The sequence below is a fragment of the Mytilus californianus genome, unplaced genomic scaffold (assembly GCF_021869535.1).
Source record: "Mytilus californianus isolate M0D057914Y unplaced genomic scaffold, xbMytCali1.0.p SCAF_7, whole genome shotgun sequence".
NCBI lineage: Eukaryota > Metazoa > Mollusca > Bivalvia > Mytilida > Mytilidae > Mytilus > Mytilus californianus.
Window position 1 is genome coordinate 63875395 of NW_026262723.1, and position 19928 is coordinate 63895322.

The 19928-nt window shown below is 32.3% G+C and overlaps 1 protein-coding gene and 1 long non-coding RNA gene across 3 annotated transcripts; both read left to right on the forward strand.

Annotated features, from left to right (window-relative positions):
• The first annotated feature begins 1784 nt into the window (after nt 1-1784).
• LOC127707785 (uncharacterized) lies at nt 1785-19491 on the forward strand. 2 transcript variants are annotated; one of them, XR_007985004.1, is made up of 8 exons: nt 1785-1937; nt 6179-6326; nt 7410-7574; nt 8746-8832; nt 11227-11310; nt 12430-12510; nt 18316-18400; nt 19163-19491. XR_007985004.1 is itself a non-coding variant. In XM_052212552.1 (6 exons), the coding sequence occupies exons 1-6, from the start codon at nt 1815-1817 to the stop codon at nt 12504-12506; spliced, it is 684 nt and encodes a 227-aa protein (XP_052068512.1). In that variant the 5' UTR covers nt 1785-1814; the 3' UTR covers nt 12507-12675. The 2 variants fall into 2 exon arrangements, 1 of the variants encoding a protein (XP_052068512.1); XM_052212552.1 differs by lacking the exons at nt 18316-18400; nt 19163-19491 and having other exon boundaries at nt 12430-12675.
• Nucleotides 2681-4722, forward strand: LOC127707791 (uncharacterized). Its single transcript, XR_007985005.1, has 3 exons — nt 2681-2784; nt 4009-4100; nt 4532-4722. It is a non-coding gene; the product is annotated as an uncharacterized LOC127707791 (long non-coding RNA).
• Nucleotides 19492-19928: the final 437 nt, after the last annotated feature.

Consider the following 19928-nt stretch of genomic DNA (forward strand, 5'->3'; position numbering starts at 1 on the left):
ACATACAAATGATGATATCTTCTTAATATTGTTTTTTTTTCGACAACGTAAGTGTAGATTTTAATGGATGAATTTTTCAACAAACAGACGTTTTTCAAACGGATGTTGTTAGTGGATTCCTTCAGATCGATTTGTTTTTTTTTTTTGGGGGGGGGGGGGGGGGGGGGTTTGTTTGTGTATTCATATGAAGTTCATACAAAAACCATCAAAAGGACAAAACGAAAAAGCTTCTTGGCATGTTCTTTCATGGTCTAATTTAAATATACTGACGATGTATTGTAACTCAATAATTAATATTGCAGCAAGTGTTTGCATCTCATATCGTTGTCTTTTTCTTAACATAATCACAAATGTATGACTTCAATAAGACGAAGAAATAGTTTATTGATGTATAAAATACCTAAATTCATTTTAAATATATAAACAAATTGAAACATTTGAATTGTATATTTAAGTTGTATAATAGTCATTATTGACATCAGTACGGTTGCCTATAATTGCTTACATCCACTTCATTTGAAATTTGGTGGATAGTTGTATCAATCATACCACATCTCTTTATTCTTATAAAGTTTTAATTTTGTATAATGAAAAATATTTTATTTGTCTTTACAGCAGCCCAAATACAAACAACTAAAAAAGTAGTAAAGTACATGAATGCAACCTCTGGTTATTCAACTTGGATTAAAAACAGCACCAATCTTGATGAGACACATACTTATATAGTCCCATTCCCAGATCCAAAGAATGTATCTCATTGGATTTCATTTGCAGGTATGAAAAGTAGTGAGATTTAATCATGATAATTTTATTATAATATTGGCAAGTTTTGAGGCAAACATCAAAACGTTTTATTTATGGATATTTTCAGGTGCACAAAATTAAGGTCTCTTTTTTGTATTGCGAAATGTTTAATACTAGTCATAGCTAATACAAATTAATTAACAAAAGTAAAGAAAGATAACATTGAGTCATTGATTAATGCTGGTTTACATTCAGAAAAATATATGATGAACAGAAAGGCATATATATTCAGTATTTCAGCTTTCGAGTATCAGAAAGACAGAATTTCTTCAGTGTGAAATAATATGTCGTAATAGGGAAAACGATGCAGCCAATGAAATTCGGAGTCTTCAATTTTTAGTATTGAACTGGCACTGCGTTTAGAACTTTGAAAATATTTTTTAAGGATGAGTATAGACATCGGAAAGTCAAACCTGTTGTGGATATGTTTCTTAGACCGGGTAGACGATTATCAAAATTTAATCTATCAAAAAAAGTAATTAAAGTGTATAGATACATCACAGTTCCATCTTCTTCTTTTAAAAATATTGCGTTTGAAGACATCAAATGAAAACTTAGTAATAATTCACTTCCTTGTAAAAGGAAATAATATTCTGGTATAATAGAAAGCCTTTAGAATCGGCATTTATCATTTTAACGTCTGAATTTTATAAGGTATATGCAAAAAACAACTGAACAACAGAAAAAGTGTAAAGAATTACATTTTGTGTTCAATTTTCACCTAGTTACCTTATAAATGTATGTTCGTTTAGATTATGTCATATAAAGTAATGATTTCGTTCAATTCACATATATGACAAAAAATAAACAATCATGATGTTTAACTTTAACTTCTTTAAAGGAAAGCTTATTTAACTATTCCATATTATGTTGTTACATATGTTTACTGATATTTTTTATTAATTATACAAAACAACATATCTGTGGACTGCTTCCTGTTTCTTATCTTTTATATTTTCATATTTAATTCAAATGGTTGTGGATATGCAATTTTATCACAGTTTGATACGATGACAAAAGTTATAGAATCATTTCGTCGAGTATTCAACACTGATGTTTGTCCTGCAGACAACAAGTATGACTGTTTTCTAAAGTGTTCATTATATAAAGATTCAACTTATGTTGTGTACTTTGTGAGTATATAGAAAAATTATTTTCAAACCTCCTCACTTGTTTTTGGAAAAAAAAAGAGACGGAAAATGCAAAAGGGAAAATCAAAACTCCTAAATCGACAAGTTCATGGCAATAAAAGAAAACCACGGATATGTTTCAATATTGTCGATGACATTCTATCGTCCTTGTTTTCCTAGTTTGTGACAACACCGAAAGACATTTCCCAGCAGGCACTCAACGTTGAATAAACGTTGAAATGAGGTTGAAATGGTGATCAACGTGTATTCAACGTTGAAACAACGTTACATTTTCAACGTTGAGTAAATAACAAATATTCAACGTTGAATTAACGTTGATCATTTCAACGTTGAAATCGGAACGTTGATTCAACATTGAATAAACGTTAACTTATTTACTCATGGTAGGCCTATATGAGGCCTATATAAAAAAAAATCATTAACTGAAAGCAATACATGCATGAACGTAGCAGTATATATTTATAAAGAATAAGATAGAGTTTCGGTTTTCACAAAAATATCATGATAAAATGAGATCTCAAATAAAACTGAATTCTGTGTATGTGGGAGGAGGTAAATCGTTTGATACTGAATTTCTAGGCAAAAAGAAATAGAATGCATTAATTTCATTTCACATAATATGAATGAATATTTTGCACATGTTAAGGATTTTAAAATAGTTGATTATTAACAAAAATCAGGATTTTTTGTTATATTCATATTTTCGCGGGATTTGAACAGGAAGTTAGATTGCCCATGCGCAATATTTAAACCCGTATCTTTCCTGTTTTGAAAAAGATAGAACAACAAAGAACGAAGTCGAGGAGAATCTTTCCGTTTATCAAGTATGGTAAGTAGATGTTTCTATGTGGTCATCACGGTTTTTATATACATGTATGAATTGTATTTAGAAACTCTGAATTTGTATCAATATTGCACAATTAGAGAAAAATATAACGTCAACATTGTATCCCTGAGAACAGATCAGAACACATGGAAGGGCCATAGTGAATATATCATCTGACATATACAATTTTCTCCAGTTATACTATTTTTAAAAGCATTTAATGTGGAAAGCATTTTTATTTTCATTGAGACATTAATATGGTTAAAGATTTTAATTAAAAGGGGGGGGGGATATACGCAAGGGTTTACATAATTTACAGTGATCAGATAAATTTCCAAACATGTATACTATATATATATGTGTCTTTGTTTAGTTTACCTTTACGGCTTGGTAAACTTCATACTTTTTGACGATTATAAACAATCAATTTCGACTGGACAACAAAGTATTGAACGATCATGTGATGGAAAAATCATACTATTTTTACTTGTACAATAACATTATATAATTCAACAAAATAGTATTATTTCACGCTATGAGAGGATAACTATAGAATTTTCATTGATAATTTTTGACCTAATTAACCTTTCTACAAAAGAATTCTATTTTTAAAACAAGTCAGTCTGACCCTTATCTGATCTTCAGGTGATCTCTGACTGTGTGTAATACGAGAAATGAGGTTAACATACAATTTGCATCTCCATGTGCGCACTTTCAATTATGACTACTCTTAAATCAACATGATCATACATCAATACAAAAAGACGACACAACTTTAAAGAAAACAATAACAAGGAAAGGTCTTTTATTTTTCTTAGTTTAATAATTGCTAAAAGTTTCTAATGTATGTAATAATGACATTATTACATGCATTAGAAACTTTTAGCTATTAGTTAACTAAGAAAAATAATAGAATTATCACCTGCTAGCCAAACACAAATTCAACAATATGTATTCGACAAAGACAATTATTTATGTGAAGGGTAGACTATAATATTACACGTACATGTATAACACACTAAAACGAATAAGCTGAATTTAGTATTAAGGGCATGCGTTTAGCATGATTGAGAACATACATGTACAAAGTAAATACTATCATTTAAAATTCAATATATTTCCTTTTCATAAAACATTATCATGTAATGTTTCTTACTGTATGTGTATTGAACCTTGCGCTGAATGTTAGCAGTCCATTATTGTAAACATGTATTATTTATTTTACAGAATCTTGTCAAACAAATCAATGGCTGAAATGCATCAAGTGGAGTAAAATCAAAATTCAGTTTTGGGAATTCCAGTCTATAAAATCATTAAAGGTAGGTTTTTTGTCTGTATATATCATTTGTGTTCAAAGTTTAATCTTGTTCATTCTATTTTTGTTAACCTTACAATCCATATTATGTTTCAGTGTTTGTCTTATATACAGTATTCTAGTAAAGCTCTTTATTTCATGTTAATAGACTTGTGCAGTCATCAATAAAAAAACGTCATGGGTAAAGTGTTTTCATGGTTCTCAATTACATAGTCAAACCTGCAATCTTACAAATCTCGAGTAGATGCTTCTTCGTTAACAAAAACTACTAATAGTAAACATTAATGCATATTAATGATTACCTTATTACAATATGTGTTTTGTTGTTATGGTTTTATTTTTCATTGCTTCTAGAAACAAATTGAAAGTGGCTCAAATTTAGAGTATCTTTTCAGGACATACAATTTATATGTATCATCATCTTATCTTTTCCAGAGGTTAAATATGCTGCAAAAGTATAAAGATGTCACTGAGAAACACATATCTGATAAAGATCCCTCCTGCTTGAACTTGAAGTCTGCCTCAGAAAGATCTCGAAGTGGTGGAAGAAAGTTGACATGCAAAAAGGACAAAAAGAGACAAAGATAGCAAGTGAATTTATAAAATAAATCTTGTATCAAAAGAAATATCATTGTATTACTAAATTTAATATTGTTCCTCAGTAAATTTGTATTCATTTAATTGTTTATACCAATTATAGGTGTGAGGGTAATATATATATTTACACGTATATACAATCAAGGACAATTGGTTTTTTGTGGAGAGTTGTCTGATTTAATAGCAGTCATGCAGCATCTTCGTATTTTCAGAAGTATTGTTATCATCCTGAACACAAGTTGGATCTGATAATGTCTTCACTCTTCTTGGGATATACTACTTTTAAGAAGGGCTTAACATTGGTCAGTCGTTTAATATTTAAAGGACTATTTGTTTAGAACTATTCAACATCTTCTTTCTGTTTGGTGATGCTTTCTGTGGTGGGAATAAAGTGTATGTCATATTTTTTATTCAAATTCATTGAATGATTTGTATTTTTATAGCTATTCACAACAAGAAAAACTACAAGTAAGAATATATAAAAAAATGGTAGGTGTCCACTTGTATATCAATTTAGATAATTATGTTTAGTTATCTTGAAATACAATTGGACACACACAATAATTTCAGCTATTCCTTCTTGTAGTTTTTCTTGTTCCTAATAGATAAATACACATTTTTCAATAAATTTAACATTTAAATATGAGAGACACAGAAGCCAACAGGATCTTAAGATATGACATTTATGGTCTAGATTATTGACTGTACAAGCACGGAATGTTGTATCAGTAACAATTGATGTATTTATTTAGATGTCTCCAATTTAACTTATCTGTCTTGGTGAGAAAAAAAAACATTAAAAAAAAACCTGTACAGCCAGGCTGCCTGTCTACATCTAACAACAGCACAAAAATTGGAAAGCAGGTATAAATGTGTATGTAGCTTTATACTAAATTTTATTAATAAACTTTCAACTACTATTCAACCTTAAATCAACGTTGAATGGATGTTGGAACCTCAACGTTGAAGTTTCAACGTTAATTCCAATTTTCAAAATCAAACATAAATTTGACATTGTTTCAACGTTGAGAAACAACCTTGTTTCAACGTTGAATCAACGTTGAGTGCCTGCTGGGTTAACACCGAACGTGTACTTTCCATGAGAAAAACTACGGGTGTCACATGTAGAGTAGGATATACTTACCCTTTTCAGAGTATCTGATATTATCCCTTGTTTTTTATGGAGTTCGTGTTGCGAAGTCTTTATCTTGCGATATTTAGACTGTTGTTTGTCCTTTTGCATTTGCATGTTGAAATGGGCCCCAAATAAAGCAACTTCCTTCTATACACGAATCAAAATTAGGCAGTCCAGAAATTAATAAGTATGTACAACTATTTTGTGTGAAATGTCAAGTGACTTTGAATAATACAGACATTTATCTGTGGGTTAAAATATAATCTTATTTTTAACAGTAGTTTGAATCAAGAGCAGCACCGTCGAATTTGTCATTGTAAAATCTAAGTTATTTTAAATTTTCTTTTTAGAAAACGATCTGTCAGTGTATTGTTAATCTCACTGTTAGTCTGGACACATCTTCCAACTACTGTGTGGAGAACCGTACATTGTGTAATGATTTGTACTGTCAGGGTGACACTGGGTTGTTATTCTTTGCAATTAGTAGAACATATATTGGTAAGACACTTACTTATTTGTTGTGAGGATATTGATTGCTTAGACATAATACAATTTTTTTTCAATTTATTGAATTAACTTTCATGAACACTGATTTTCTCATTGAATTAAAAACGTTCTTTTGAATTTCAACACGGAAATCAAGAGCCTTAAAGTTTAAAATCATAAATTAGGGTAGCAATATTCAAAAGAAGGGTTAATCCAAATTTTTAAATTGATAAATATTCATGGTCACGGATATACATTATTAATTGAATAGTGATTTCACATAAGTTTTGGTCTATATCATTGCTGGTAGACGTTTCCCTTCTCCTATGATACAATGTATCATTACCCCAGTAGCATCTTTTTTAACATGAAACGTCAATGATGCGATCATTTTCAGTCAATTATTTGTTAACAAAATGTGAACTTATTCGAAACACAAAAGGCATAGTTTTGACGTACTGTTTTGGATTTTTTAATTTTCAAAGCTCATTTTCATTATCAATTTAGTTTACACTGTTTTGATTTGAGAGCCACTGATGGTTCTGTAGAAGAAACGTCCGTCTGGTGTTCTAAATTAAAGGCCTGTCTATCTTTGAGGAACGTTACAACCATTGATCGTGGATACTGCTGCTTCTACGTTACATCTTCTAAGATATCACCAATCCAGTTGTCAACACTTCAGTTCTGACATAAAATATCATTAATTCGATCTCTTTCTGTAAATGTTCTATTTGTAAAATGTTTAAATCATTCATAACATGTAAGGTTTTTCTACCCCTCGTTGTACATGTTGTAGATAGACTTACTGATGTTTAGTACAACTGTTTTCAATTCTTGAACATCAGTGCTCTTCATTTCTAAATTGATTGGGTTAAACAATTGTTTTGATTCGAGTGCCACGGGTTAGTCTAATATATCTATACACGAAATGCGCCTCTTGTTTAATAAATTGGTAAGTTTTACAATTCAAATTCTACAAGAGTGAAAACTTCGAAGCTCCTTATATTATCTTGTTTACTAATTAAGTTGCCTTATAACCTGAATGCATACTTAAACGCAGCTGATTCTTTGAAATACATTTCTTCATTTCCTTAGCTCAAATGGACAAAAAACTTAATTTATCAGTGTACAGTGTGCCAACTTTGCATTGTCTTCTCATAACAAAAAATGTATATGATATAAAGCCTATAAAAGATTGCGAACAAAAACTAAAGAAAATTGAGTGTGATGTCATGGTTATCAGCATTATATTCCGAATCGGTAAGTATTTAAATTTAATATCAACATGTAAAATATATCCTGGTCTTTAGCATGTTTCGGGTATACGTATTTACCGGCAAAGTACTATTTACATGTACATCAGAATTAAAATAGACGCAAATCAACAGTTTGCAATATCTTTGCTCGTCTCAGTCGAACTAAGGCTGTACAGATAGTCTAGATATGGGCATTCAGGATCGTTTGGTAACGCTAGTCAACTGAATAATCGTTTATTATCCAAACCATGCAAACATGTTTAACAAACATACCGAACTCCAAGGCAAATTCAAAAAAAGGGGAAGTACAAAATGAAACACTATCAATCAACGGAACAAGTAAAAAAGAACTGTCATATTCCTGACTTGGTACAGTCATTTTCGACGAAAATGGTGGGTTAAACCTGGTTTTATAGCTAGCTAAACCTCTCTGACTAAAACATCAAAACAAACATACAAATTAATCTAACTTTTTGTTGAAAATATAATTGACTTACAAATGTATATTAAAATAGGAGATGAGATATGTTGCCAATTGACACAACTTTCCATTAAAGACCAACTTAGAAAGATGTGAACACTATCAGGTCATTGTACGGCCTTCAATAATGAGTACAACCAATCACGTAAGCTATATAAAAGACTCCACGATGACAAATGTGAAACAATTCAACAGCAACAACAATGGATGTATTAATTTTCTAAAATACTTTTGTCTGTGATGTTGATACACAAATGCACTATTTGAGGCTTAACCCAATAGATAAAGCAACTATACGGGTAAGTGTGCTCAGACAAAATAAAAGTAAAATAAAGTAAAATACACAAGCTTAATAAAAGTAAATCAAATACATTATACAGTACTTAAGGAGTGGATATGGAGATAATTTTGACGCAATGAATTGAAAGTTATAAATCTCTAATATGCAATATTTTTGTCCATCTGGCAGACTGAATGGTCATGTTTTATTTGTGATTTGGACGATTTTGATTAATGAATAACATGCATATGCCTAATTCTAAAGTCAGTTCAAATACAATATTTTTAATGCATTAAAAAAAAAACACACACTTTTCTAATGTATAAATGTAAATATGTGGATATGTGATAAACCAAATATTTCAATATAAAAGAAATAAAAAATCAAATACATTTGAAAATATCATTATTGCAGGAAATATATATATACAGCGGACGTGCAATCATTCACAAAGTTATAATAGTAAAATGTACTTCAGAGTTATATCACTCAAATATAACAGTAGGTATTTCTCTTTTTCAATTTTTTGTTTTATTAAGTTCTACCAACTGCCAGGTCTCGCATTGTGACTGGTCAGGTTGTAGCTGTGGGAAAAGAGAGGCGAAAGATTCCAAAGGGACATTTAAACTCGGACGTCGAAAATACACTGCCATGGCAAAAAAAGAGAAAGACCAACAGACAGACATAGAAACACTAAAAACCGGAGTTGATCTACGGTGCTCCGGAAAGGTGAGGAGATCCTGCTGCACATATGGTACACGTTGTGTTGCTCAAGTACAAACCCGGTGATAAGTCTAATTCGGTAGGTCACATTCGGGGAAAATACGACGGGATTGTGATTACGACGTTCAGCCAACTCGTGATGGCACCGTAAAATTATCGAAAGAATTGTCTCAATTGGGAAGCTGAAATCATCTCTTTTGTCGTAAAGTTTTGTTCTCAACCGACTCTCATTGTCAATTTATAGATGTAAGTCAATATATGAGGCACACGTTACTGTATCTGTTGTATCATGTATTCTAAATTCGATGAGATAGATGCGTTCAAAAGTAAAATCACAAAAAAATTGAACTCCGAGGAAAATTCAAAAAGGAAAGTCCCTTATCAAATGGCAAAATCAAAAGCTCAAACACACCAAACGAATGGATAACAACTGTCATATTCTTGACTTGGTACAGGCATTTTCTTATGTAGAAAATGGTGAATTGAACCGTGTTTTATAGCTAGTTAAACCTCTCACTTGTATGACAGTCGCATCAAATTCCATTATATTGACAACGATGCGTGAACAAAACAAATAGATACAATAGGTAAAAATGTCAAAAATAAGGGTACAGCAGTCAACATTGTGTTATCATCTTAATCACTATAAAAACAAACAAATGTAACAAAAAGCACAAAAAAGGCATACATCAAATTAAACATTCTCATTTTGCTTTTTTATTATACGATTTTATTTATCTATGTAAAATCCACCCATAAAGGATGGAAGGTTTTGAGTACTGGAGTAGAATCGCACGTTTGACGTCACACAGTTAGATATAAAAGAATTATGTCGTTCAAAGTATGACGGGATACATAAGTAAAGAGTCACGTCAAATGGATATCACAAAAACAGACCTAACAGTAAAAGTAATATAAATAAAATAGAATAATTTTGTCGTATAAAGTATGACGGGATACATTAGTACAGAGTCACGTCAAATGGATATCACAAAAACAGACATAATAGTAAAAGTAATATTAATAAAGACAAATAAAAGATACTTTAACACGTTAATAAGATGATAAACAACGTCAGTACGCAGAATCTGAATTCAACATAGTCTAGCTTCTTTTCGTTTGTATCTACGTTGGTCTTTTTTTTATGAAACAAAGCGTGATCAATTCTTTCAATTTGTCTTTTATTTTTGAATGAGGATTACTTGTGTAAAGGGTAGAAAAGTTAAATGTTTTAATACTATTGCAAGATGAAAGAGTCTTAGATTGTATGTACTCTAACATATCTTAAGATTTTTTTTAGAATCCACATCTGATTCATGCCGCCTCTAGAATAGGTTTTTGATTTTCTATTTTACACAATAACTTTGAAGCCCGGCTTTGATTGCTGATAAAATAGATGTTAATAATTTAGAAAGAAGTTTCGTTGAGCACTTGGAAGACCTAGCAATATAACGTTGTTTGTAAGGACACTAATTAATTTAGGTATCCAATACAGTGAAGAAAGATCCAGTTCTTCATCTTTGGTTGAATTCCATAGAACAGACCTATGATTATCCAGGATTTTTTTCCTTGATAAGTGTCATCGGGTATATGCTGAGTTTCCAAGAGAATTGTCAATACGTAATTGATTTATCAATCAGTTTGTGTAATGTGATTTACAAACAAAACGATGTTGTAAGGGGCTTTATCTGTAGGGACAACAGAATATTTTTCATTGACGTAGATCAGGTGTGCACATTTGGGTCTTTAAAGATTGATGTAGCATGTGTATTCATAAACCCATTCACTTTTTTAATTCTGATTTGTATTACATCTTAATCCATTTGAAAAGAGTATATATGTCTTCTTTCTCGCGTTTTTTTTCTCGTTTTAGCATTGCCATATATATACCAAAGCTTCTATGTAATTCGGTAATGATAATTGTTCTTTACTTTGTGCTTCGTGGTGCTCAGCGATGTCAATCTTTCATTCTAATGATAATCTTGAAAAGGGTGACATTTTCGTTTTCATGTTAGAAATACAAATTATAGAACATTTACCAACTCTATGTTATTGTTGCCACTACTCTGTCGAAATTCTTAAATACAGCAATGCATACAATAGCAGTGATTCATTTCAGATAATCTTACAAAGTATGAGGTATATCGGTAACTGTTTTTTTCTGTTTTGTAGAAGATGCAACAAACGCATTTCCTAATACTCAAACCATTACACACACAACAACAAAAAATAAACTGGATTCTGTTTCACAAGCAGGTAAGTGTACTTATCAGAAACCTTATTATTGGTTATAAGATGTCTCAGACTGTACTGATTTAAGTTATTAGTTATGGGTATATCTAGCAAGTATTAATTCATGTGAAAGTGTAAAGCGTGTATTTATGTATACATTTGCATTCTTAACATAGTAAGCATCAAACTGAAGGCCGAGCGTTGACATTGAAATAGCACGAACTTGATTTTCTCACAAATTCACAATTTTTAGTAATCTAATTCATATTGAACCATATGGTGGAATTGTAAGTTTGCACTGTTTTGTTTTATCTAAAAAAAAAAGTGCTCTTTTCAAGTGAAAATCTTCGATTTAATTCATAACTAGAAATGAATGAAGATAGAAAAAATTACTTCAAACAAACTAAAACTATGAAAAGACTGTATCATTCCTAAATGCAGACAACTACATAAACGTTTGCTGGTAGGGTTACTTTTTTGTGTTCTGAAATCGCCACTATCATCTTGATTAATATAAGATGGTACATGTACGTTGAAAAAAAAAAGTAAAATCACAAAAATACTGAACTCCGAGGAAAATTCAATCGGAAAGTCCCTAATCACATGGCAAAATCAAATGACAAAACACATCAAACGAATGGACAACAACTGTCATATTCCTGACTTGGTACAGGCATTTTCAAATGTAGAAAATGGTGGATTGAACCTGGTTTTATAGCGCTAAACCTCTCACTTGTACGACAGTCTCATCAAATTCCGTTATATTTACAACGATGCGTGAACAAAACAGACATAATAAATAAAATAGTCAAAATGTGGGTACAGCAGTCATCATTGTGTTACAATCTCAAAACAAACAATCATTTACAAAAAAAACACAAAAGCATCTATCAAATTAAAAACCACATTCATTGCTTCGCGTGTCTGACGTCAGAAAATGTAAACGTCACATAAGAAGAAATTTTGTCGTTTAATGTTTATTCAAAACAATTTTATAATTTCACATGGGGAATGTTGGTATACAGGGTTAAAAAATCAAAAGTTATGTTAGAATTAATTTCAGAAATAGACCTAGATTTAAAATTGTCCAGAAGTTCTTAAGAATTTGAAAATGAATCATAAGATATGTTTATTTTAAATAAGATCAAACAACTATCTTCAATCAAAACGACAGCATTATATACGCTACAGCAATAAACACATATGGCAGAACAACATAAACAGGTAATGAGTTGCACATAGGTCAAGAATGCGGCAGTAACTATGAAGGTCAGAGTATGTTTTGTATTCACATGTGCAATTCCTTGTATAATCGAAACCCCTTTGGTGATATTGATAATCTTAAACTCGGTAAGTATCATGATTAAACAGCTTTTTAATATGGCAACAATAAATGTGTCATCATTGAGTTATAGATAAATTTTAACAGTCGTAGTTTTACATAATCTAAATGTGTAATTTTTATTTCTATGTAGCAACATTCCAGCAGCACCTGCATATATAAAGTACATATGTGGAAGTTGATTACGATAATCCGAGGCTTGCGGTTGCTATCATGATTTAATTTACTATATAGAGGGTTGCTCCTTACAAGGCAGTCATTGAATGACAATAGTGTTTCATGTAGCTGTTTAAAAGGGCAGGGTATTTTATTTTTTACTCAGAGGGCACTCTTAACGCGATTGACTACATTATAAGGGCAACCCTTGCGTAAAGAACTTAGCTTAAAATCGCCCAGTATAAAAAGGTCCGAAATAGACGTCACCATGGACACGGTGTCGTCTGATAAGGCAGGTGTCCCCTCATCACTACACATGACAAATATCCCAAACATGACTCATTCAGATCATCATACTAGTGACAATAGCAAGAGTACACATACACAGCCATGTTCAGTTCTCCTTAAAGACATTTTGGATTTTGATGACTCTGAACAACACTGTCTTATTTCGAAATGTGGAACAAATGGCTGCAAAACTTGTGAAATTTTAATAACAAATGCTCAATTCACTAGCAATTTAACTAAAAAGTCTTATTTTACTAGAAGTTACGATGATCTGAATTGTAAATCTATAAATGTCGTCTACGGATTAGAGTGTAACCTTTGCGGATTGGTTTACGTCGGTGAAACGAAAGGAAGGCTAAACAAACGTATGTGCGGTCATAGATCAGATATCAACCTCAATGCAAACGACATTATGTACCAGCATTTTAATCAGCCTGATCATTCCATCGTTTCTATGACAGTTCACATTATCGAAAAAATATACCACAAGACTAACAATCCTCAATTTGCAACGCCTCTCCGTAGACAAAAAGAGGACTACTGGATTCGACAATTGGGAACTGCGACACCATATGGTTGCAATGACAAAATTGTAGGGATATGTATTCTATCTAGTCCTTCCTGTAGCTCGGTATATATGATGAATATTTTCAACTCTACTCCTCGATGCAGACGCAGTCATGGTCATCGTCATTATTCATCACCTACTTTGCATGATGTCTCTTATTAATGACTTGCTGCCATTTATCTTTAATTTTTACTGGTGTGTTTTGTATATGCGACTTTTTGTGTTTCTGTGGTTCTTATAACGTGACTCTGTACTTTAAAAGATCCCGTCATTATGTTATTGTTCTATTATATGTCATTATGTTATTGTTCTATTATAAATTTGAAAATACTTTGAACGACAAACGACAAATTTATTTTACTCGCGTAGTGGTATTTACCATATGTGGATTCTTAAGGGTTCTGAAGAACTTCTGGACAATTATAAATCTCGGTCTATTTCTGAAATTAATTCTAACATAACTTTTGATTTTTTAACCCTGTATACCAACATTCCCCATGTGAAATTATAAAATTGTTTTGAATAGACATTGAATGACAAACTTTTTTCTTATGTGACGTTTACATTTTCTGACGTCAGACACGCGAAGCAATGAATGTGGGTCTTAATTTGATAGATGCTTTTGTGCTTTTTTTGTAAATAATTGTTTGTTTTGATATTGTAACACAGTGATGACTGCTGTACCCATATTTTGACTATTTTATTTATAATGTCTGTTTTGTTCACGCATCGTTGTAAATATAACGAAATTTGATAAGACTGTCGTACAAGTGAGAGGTTTAGCGCTATAAAACCAGGTTCAATCCACCATTTTCTACATTTGAAAATGCCTGTACCAAGTCAGGAATATGACAGTTGTTGTCCATTCGTTTGATGTGTTTTGTCATTTGATTTTGCCATGTGATTAGGGACTTTCCGATTGAATTTTCCTCGGAGTTCAGTATTTTTGTGATTTTACTTTTTTTTATACAAAAGCCGTTAGGTATTCATCACATTCGCACGAAACTTTATTCATTACCCTTTCAAAACTTCATTCTCTGTTCAATTTATGTTTGGAAACCACTGTTACAAACCCTCATTCAAACCAATACAAACTTACAGCTATCATTTCGGATATTGCAAGTCACAGACTTTTCAAACCAGTTCGCATTGGAAAAGATGAAAAAGAGAAAAGATCTTTTCTTAAACTTTCCTTTGCAAACAAAGGTCTCGATGGCGTCAACTTAGGCAATATCCTTCATCTTAAATTAGTTCCGTCGAAAATACCTCCTTATTTTAAAGATCAGTCTGTACCAATAATTTCTTATACATATACCAAACCAATTGCAACTAAAATTTTCAATTACATACACGTTTTTCAGGATGTCAACATTGACGACTTCAAGTCTAAACCTCCTAATTGCACCTGTGCTAGTTCCCAATTCACATATAAACCGGCTGGCCACGTTATTACCGGAGACCTCAACATTGTCAATAGCACTTCCCTGCAAAATTTGTTATCCAAAGGTCCGAAATATTGTGAGCCTAAATCCATCAGTTGGAAATACAACTTCAAAATACTGATGGATTCAGTCGAGGATTATGCCAGGCAATGGGCTAAACGCGAGAGAGAAGACGTAGATACTCTTTCCGAATGGATTAAGGCTGTGAGGTCGTTGATACAAATCCGAATTAAGAAACTAAATGGGTCTATCAATACCCACGCTACGTCAATTTTTAAAGACCCAATTGTTGCAAAACACTTGTCCTACCTCCATGACAAATATGTTGTTGTCCCCGCAGATAAAGCCCCAAACAACATCGTTTTTGTGTGTAAATATCATTACATAAACTGCTTGATAAATGAATTAGGTATTGACAATTCATTTGGAAACTCAAAATATACCCTCACGACACTTACCAAAGAGGAAATCCTGGATAATCATAGGTCTGTTCTGTTCTTTTGGAATTTCAACCAAAGATGAAGAACTGGATCTTCCATCACTGTATTGGATACCTAAACTACATAAGTGTCCTTACAAACAACGGTATATTGCTGGGTCTTCCAAGTGCTCCACGAAACCTCTTTCTAAATGATTAATATCTATTTTATCAGCAATCAAAGCCGGGCTCTAAAGTTATTGTGAAACTGCCTAGTCTAGAGGTGGCGTGAAACAGATGTGTATACTAAAAAATTCCAAAGATCTTTTAGAGTACATACAATCTAAGACTCTCTCATCTTAAAATAGTATTAAAACATTTGACTTGTCTACACTTTACACAAGTATTCCCCATTCCAAACTGAAAGACAAATTGAAAGAGTTGGTATTACTTTGTTTCATTAAAAAGAATGGCGAACGTAGATACAAATATCTTGTCTTATGGGAGGGATAAATCCTACTTTCTAAAGAATCACTCTGATTCAAACAAAAAATTCTCTGAAACTGACATTATCAAGATGCTTGATTTCTTGATTGACAACATATTTGTTACGTTTGGAGGACGTGTTTTTCAACAGACTGTCGGAATTCCAATGGGAACCAATTGTGCCCCTCTTCTTGCCGACTTGTTTCTTTATTATTATTAGGCTGACTTCATACAGGAACTTCTTAGAAAGAAAGATAAGAAGTTAGCAATATCCTTTAACTTTACGTTCCGCTATATAGATGATGTTCTCTCACTAAATAATACAAAATTTGGTGACTATGTTGAACGAATCTATCCCATCGAACTAGAGATAAAGGATACTACAGATACAGTTAAGTCTGCCTCATATCTTAACTTACATCTAGAAATTGACAATGAGGGTCGGTTGAAAACAAAACTTTACGACAAAAGAGATGATTTCAGCTTCCCAATTGTGAACTTTCCATTTTTATGTAGCAACATTCCAGCAGCGCCTGCATATGGAGTATATATCTCCCAATTGATACGATATTCCCGGGCTTGTATTTCTTATCATGATTTCCTTGATAGAGGATTGCTGCTTACAAGGAAGCTATTAAACCAAGAGTTCCAAATGGTGAAGTTGAAAGCATCCCTTCGTAAATTTTACGGACGCCATCACGAGTTGGTTGACCGTTATGGAATAACCGTTTCACAGATGATATCGGATATGTTCCTTATGTCGTAACTACAATACCCTTCCCTTTTCACGAATGTGACCTACCGAATAAGACTATTTACCGGATTTGTAATAACATAAGCAACACGACGGGTGCCACATGTGGAGCAGGATCTGCTTACCCTTCCGGAGCACCTGCGAACACCCCCAGTTTTTGGTGGGGTTCGTGTTGCTTAGTCTTTAGTTTTCTATGTTGTGTCATCTGTACTATTATTTGTCTGTTTGTCTTTTTATTTTTGGCCATGGCGTTGTCAGTTTGTTTTCGGTCTATGTGTTTGACTTTACCTCTGGTATCTTTCGTCCCTCTTTTAAAGGACAACCTTTAGATAGATATAAAGGCACTATGATGGATAGGGATTTAATCGAAAAACTGATACCATTGCGTCATATTTACTGTTCAGAAATAAAGATATATATATTAGGTTACTAATTTTGTTCCTTTTTGTAAATAAAATATTAACTCAGCAAATAAAATCTTGATAGTGCAACTGTCTCATTTCAATCAATAACTCCAGTTATAGACTTAAATACTGGATCCCTGAGTGTCTAATGATGCGTTGTGAAAGTGTCATGTCTTGTATGACCAACAGCATATGCAGCCAAACACCTTTTGAATCATATTTATACCAATCATTGCATTGGCTCATAACATATCAATCTTCTTAGGTCATTAATCTTTTTGTTTTGTTAGTAAAGTTGCGGTCATCTTTTGGAATGTTTTCATATGCCATCATGATTTTGGTTGATAGTTATGCAACATCTTTTTCACAGATGACCACGGATATATACCATGTCGTAGGCATCAACCATTTCCCCTGTATTTTAACATCAATCAAATGCGACTTAGTTCCGGATATTACTCGCCATGATCAACTTATCGGGTACCATCGGTGAGGTAGGAGCTGCTACCCTTTCAGAGCATAGACGTTCACCCCTCGGTTTTTGGTACATATGGAATATATATCTCCAAGTTAATATATTCCAGAGCTTGCATTTCCTATCATGCTTTGCTTGTTTGAGAATTCCTGCTTACAGGGAAGCTTTTAAAAAAAGAGTTCCAAGTGGTGAAGTTGACATCATCCCTACGAAAATTGTACGGACGCCATTACGAGTTGGTTGACCGTTATGGAATATCTGTTTCACAGATGACGAGGGATATGTTCCAATAGTTCCGCAGTTCCGTTCTCTTTTCCTAGAATGTGACCTACTGAATTTTCACAAACTTCTATTTTCGTCTTCTTTCTTTTTGCCATTATGGTGTCTCTTTTTCCTCGACTTCTAGCTTGTGCTTGCTCCTTGGTGCCTTCTCTCCTTTTGTTTTTCATCCCTCCCATTACATCCACCTCTCGTACATTTAGAGGCTAGAAAGGTTTTTATGGAATTTTTCTCTACAAAACGCTGGCTCTGGGTAAGGTAAAAGTCTTATCATAATGCACTAAATAAAATAAATATGTATTTAGATATGTAAATGTATACATCCTGTAAATTGCAACAAATATTACGATTTAACATTGAAGTTCCTTCATATTCTAAATACGTTTTGTAATAATAAATATCCATTTTTCATTTCAGTTAATTACGGTATTATTATTTGCAACTGTGTTCTATTTATACTGGTACTTAGTGTCTGGGCCGTTCTGTGGTTGATGCGTCACAGGTATACCTATACAATAAATATGCTCATTTATTTCATAACTACGAAAACCAAGATCCCAAAATTCAGAAGATATTGGATAGACAACCCAAAACAGTCAAAGGAATCCGCACTGTTGGTTTTTTCGTTTTTTTTTTTTTTGGTTTTTTTTTTTTTTTTTTAATACGACTGTCGTGTGTTTAGTATGGCGGTCGATAAATGTTTTAACACCGAAATTTGCAGCATCTGATAACTTTTGTGTAAACGAGTATTTATTTAATCACTTTATTGCCATTCTTATAGTAAAGAGACTAAATCAGTGTATTCTAATATGTTCCATCACCTATTAATTTGCATGAGTTGTACACTTTATATAACTTGAATATCTTAAATGCCCTGTCAGGATAAGGATAATTAGCCCTTCGTATCTGTGTTTTAGAGTGGAAAACAAGATTTACGATCCAGGGACTCTTTTCACAAAACATCTTACAATTAAAATTGATCGTAAGTTATACTGAAATGTGCATGACTTACGAGTATTTTTACTCTTAAGATTTTTTGTGAAAAGAGCCGCAGGAAATATATTGAAATATCATAACCATTTTCTAAAGATGATACAGAATCACCTAATTAACTTTTGGTTATATGCACAAAGATTTTTTATCAGTACACATAATGCCCCATTTACATTTGATTAAAATTTTGTTTCTATTATTAACTTTCTAAAAAGTTTAAACAAAATCCTTTAGAAAACACAATAATTCTTAAATTTTCTTATTGATCTAGATCAAGAAAACAAGTTTCGATTCGAACGTCCGAAGAGACATCATCCAGAGAGGTTCCAAGGATGTCAAATTACGACACCATTAGTTTGAATACCATTCCACATCCTATTCATGTAACAAACGAAACGTATAGTGCGGTATGGGTCTAATGAACGTGCAGACTTCTTAGATCAGGATGCTAGTCTTGTACAAAGATACTTATAGCACTGTTCCTTTGAATTTATTTTGATGAGATTATTGTCTAATTTGAATTCATTTAATATGTATATTTAAAAACAAAGTCATTAGGTAAATGTATTAAGGAAAAACTAAAATAAAATATGCATTGGACTACACGTAATTACAAAATCGCATTTATAGTATATAGTTCATATTGTTGACATTTCAAACTTGCTACAATCTGAACTATTTGCAACCTTCCTGTGTATATTTTAAGAGATAGTGAAGAAGAAAATGTTATGTACAAAAACGAAGATTGTCAATTGAAGTTAAAATATTCGATCATCAGTACTTTGACTGAATACTAAAAACCTTTCTCTAATTCTTTGGCATTTTAACCCATTGTAAAAAAAAATTTAATCAGCGTGTGGTTGCCGATGATCACAGAAGATGATTGGATGGGTTTAAGGGTCATAACCTTTATTAGGTCACTGGATGAATCAAAATGTGCTAACACACTGGTGTTAAACTGATAATCGTAACTGGAATTACGACGATCCCAATATTTCGACGGCAGAAATAGGTAAAATCTTTTCAATCATTTTTCT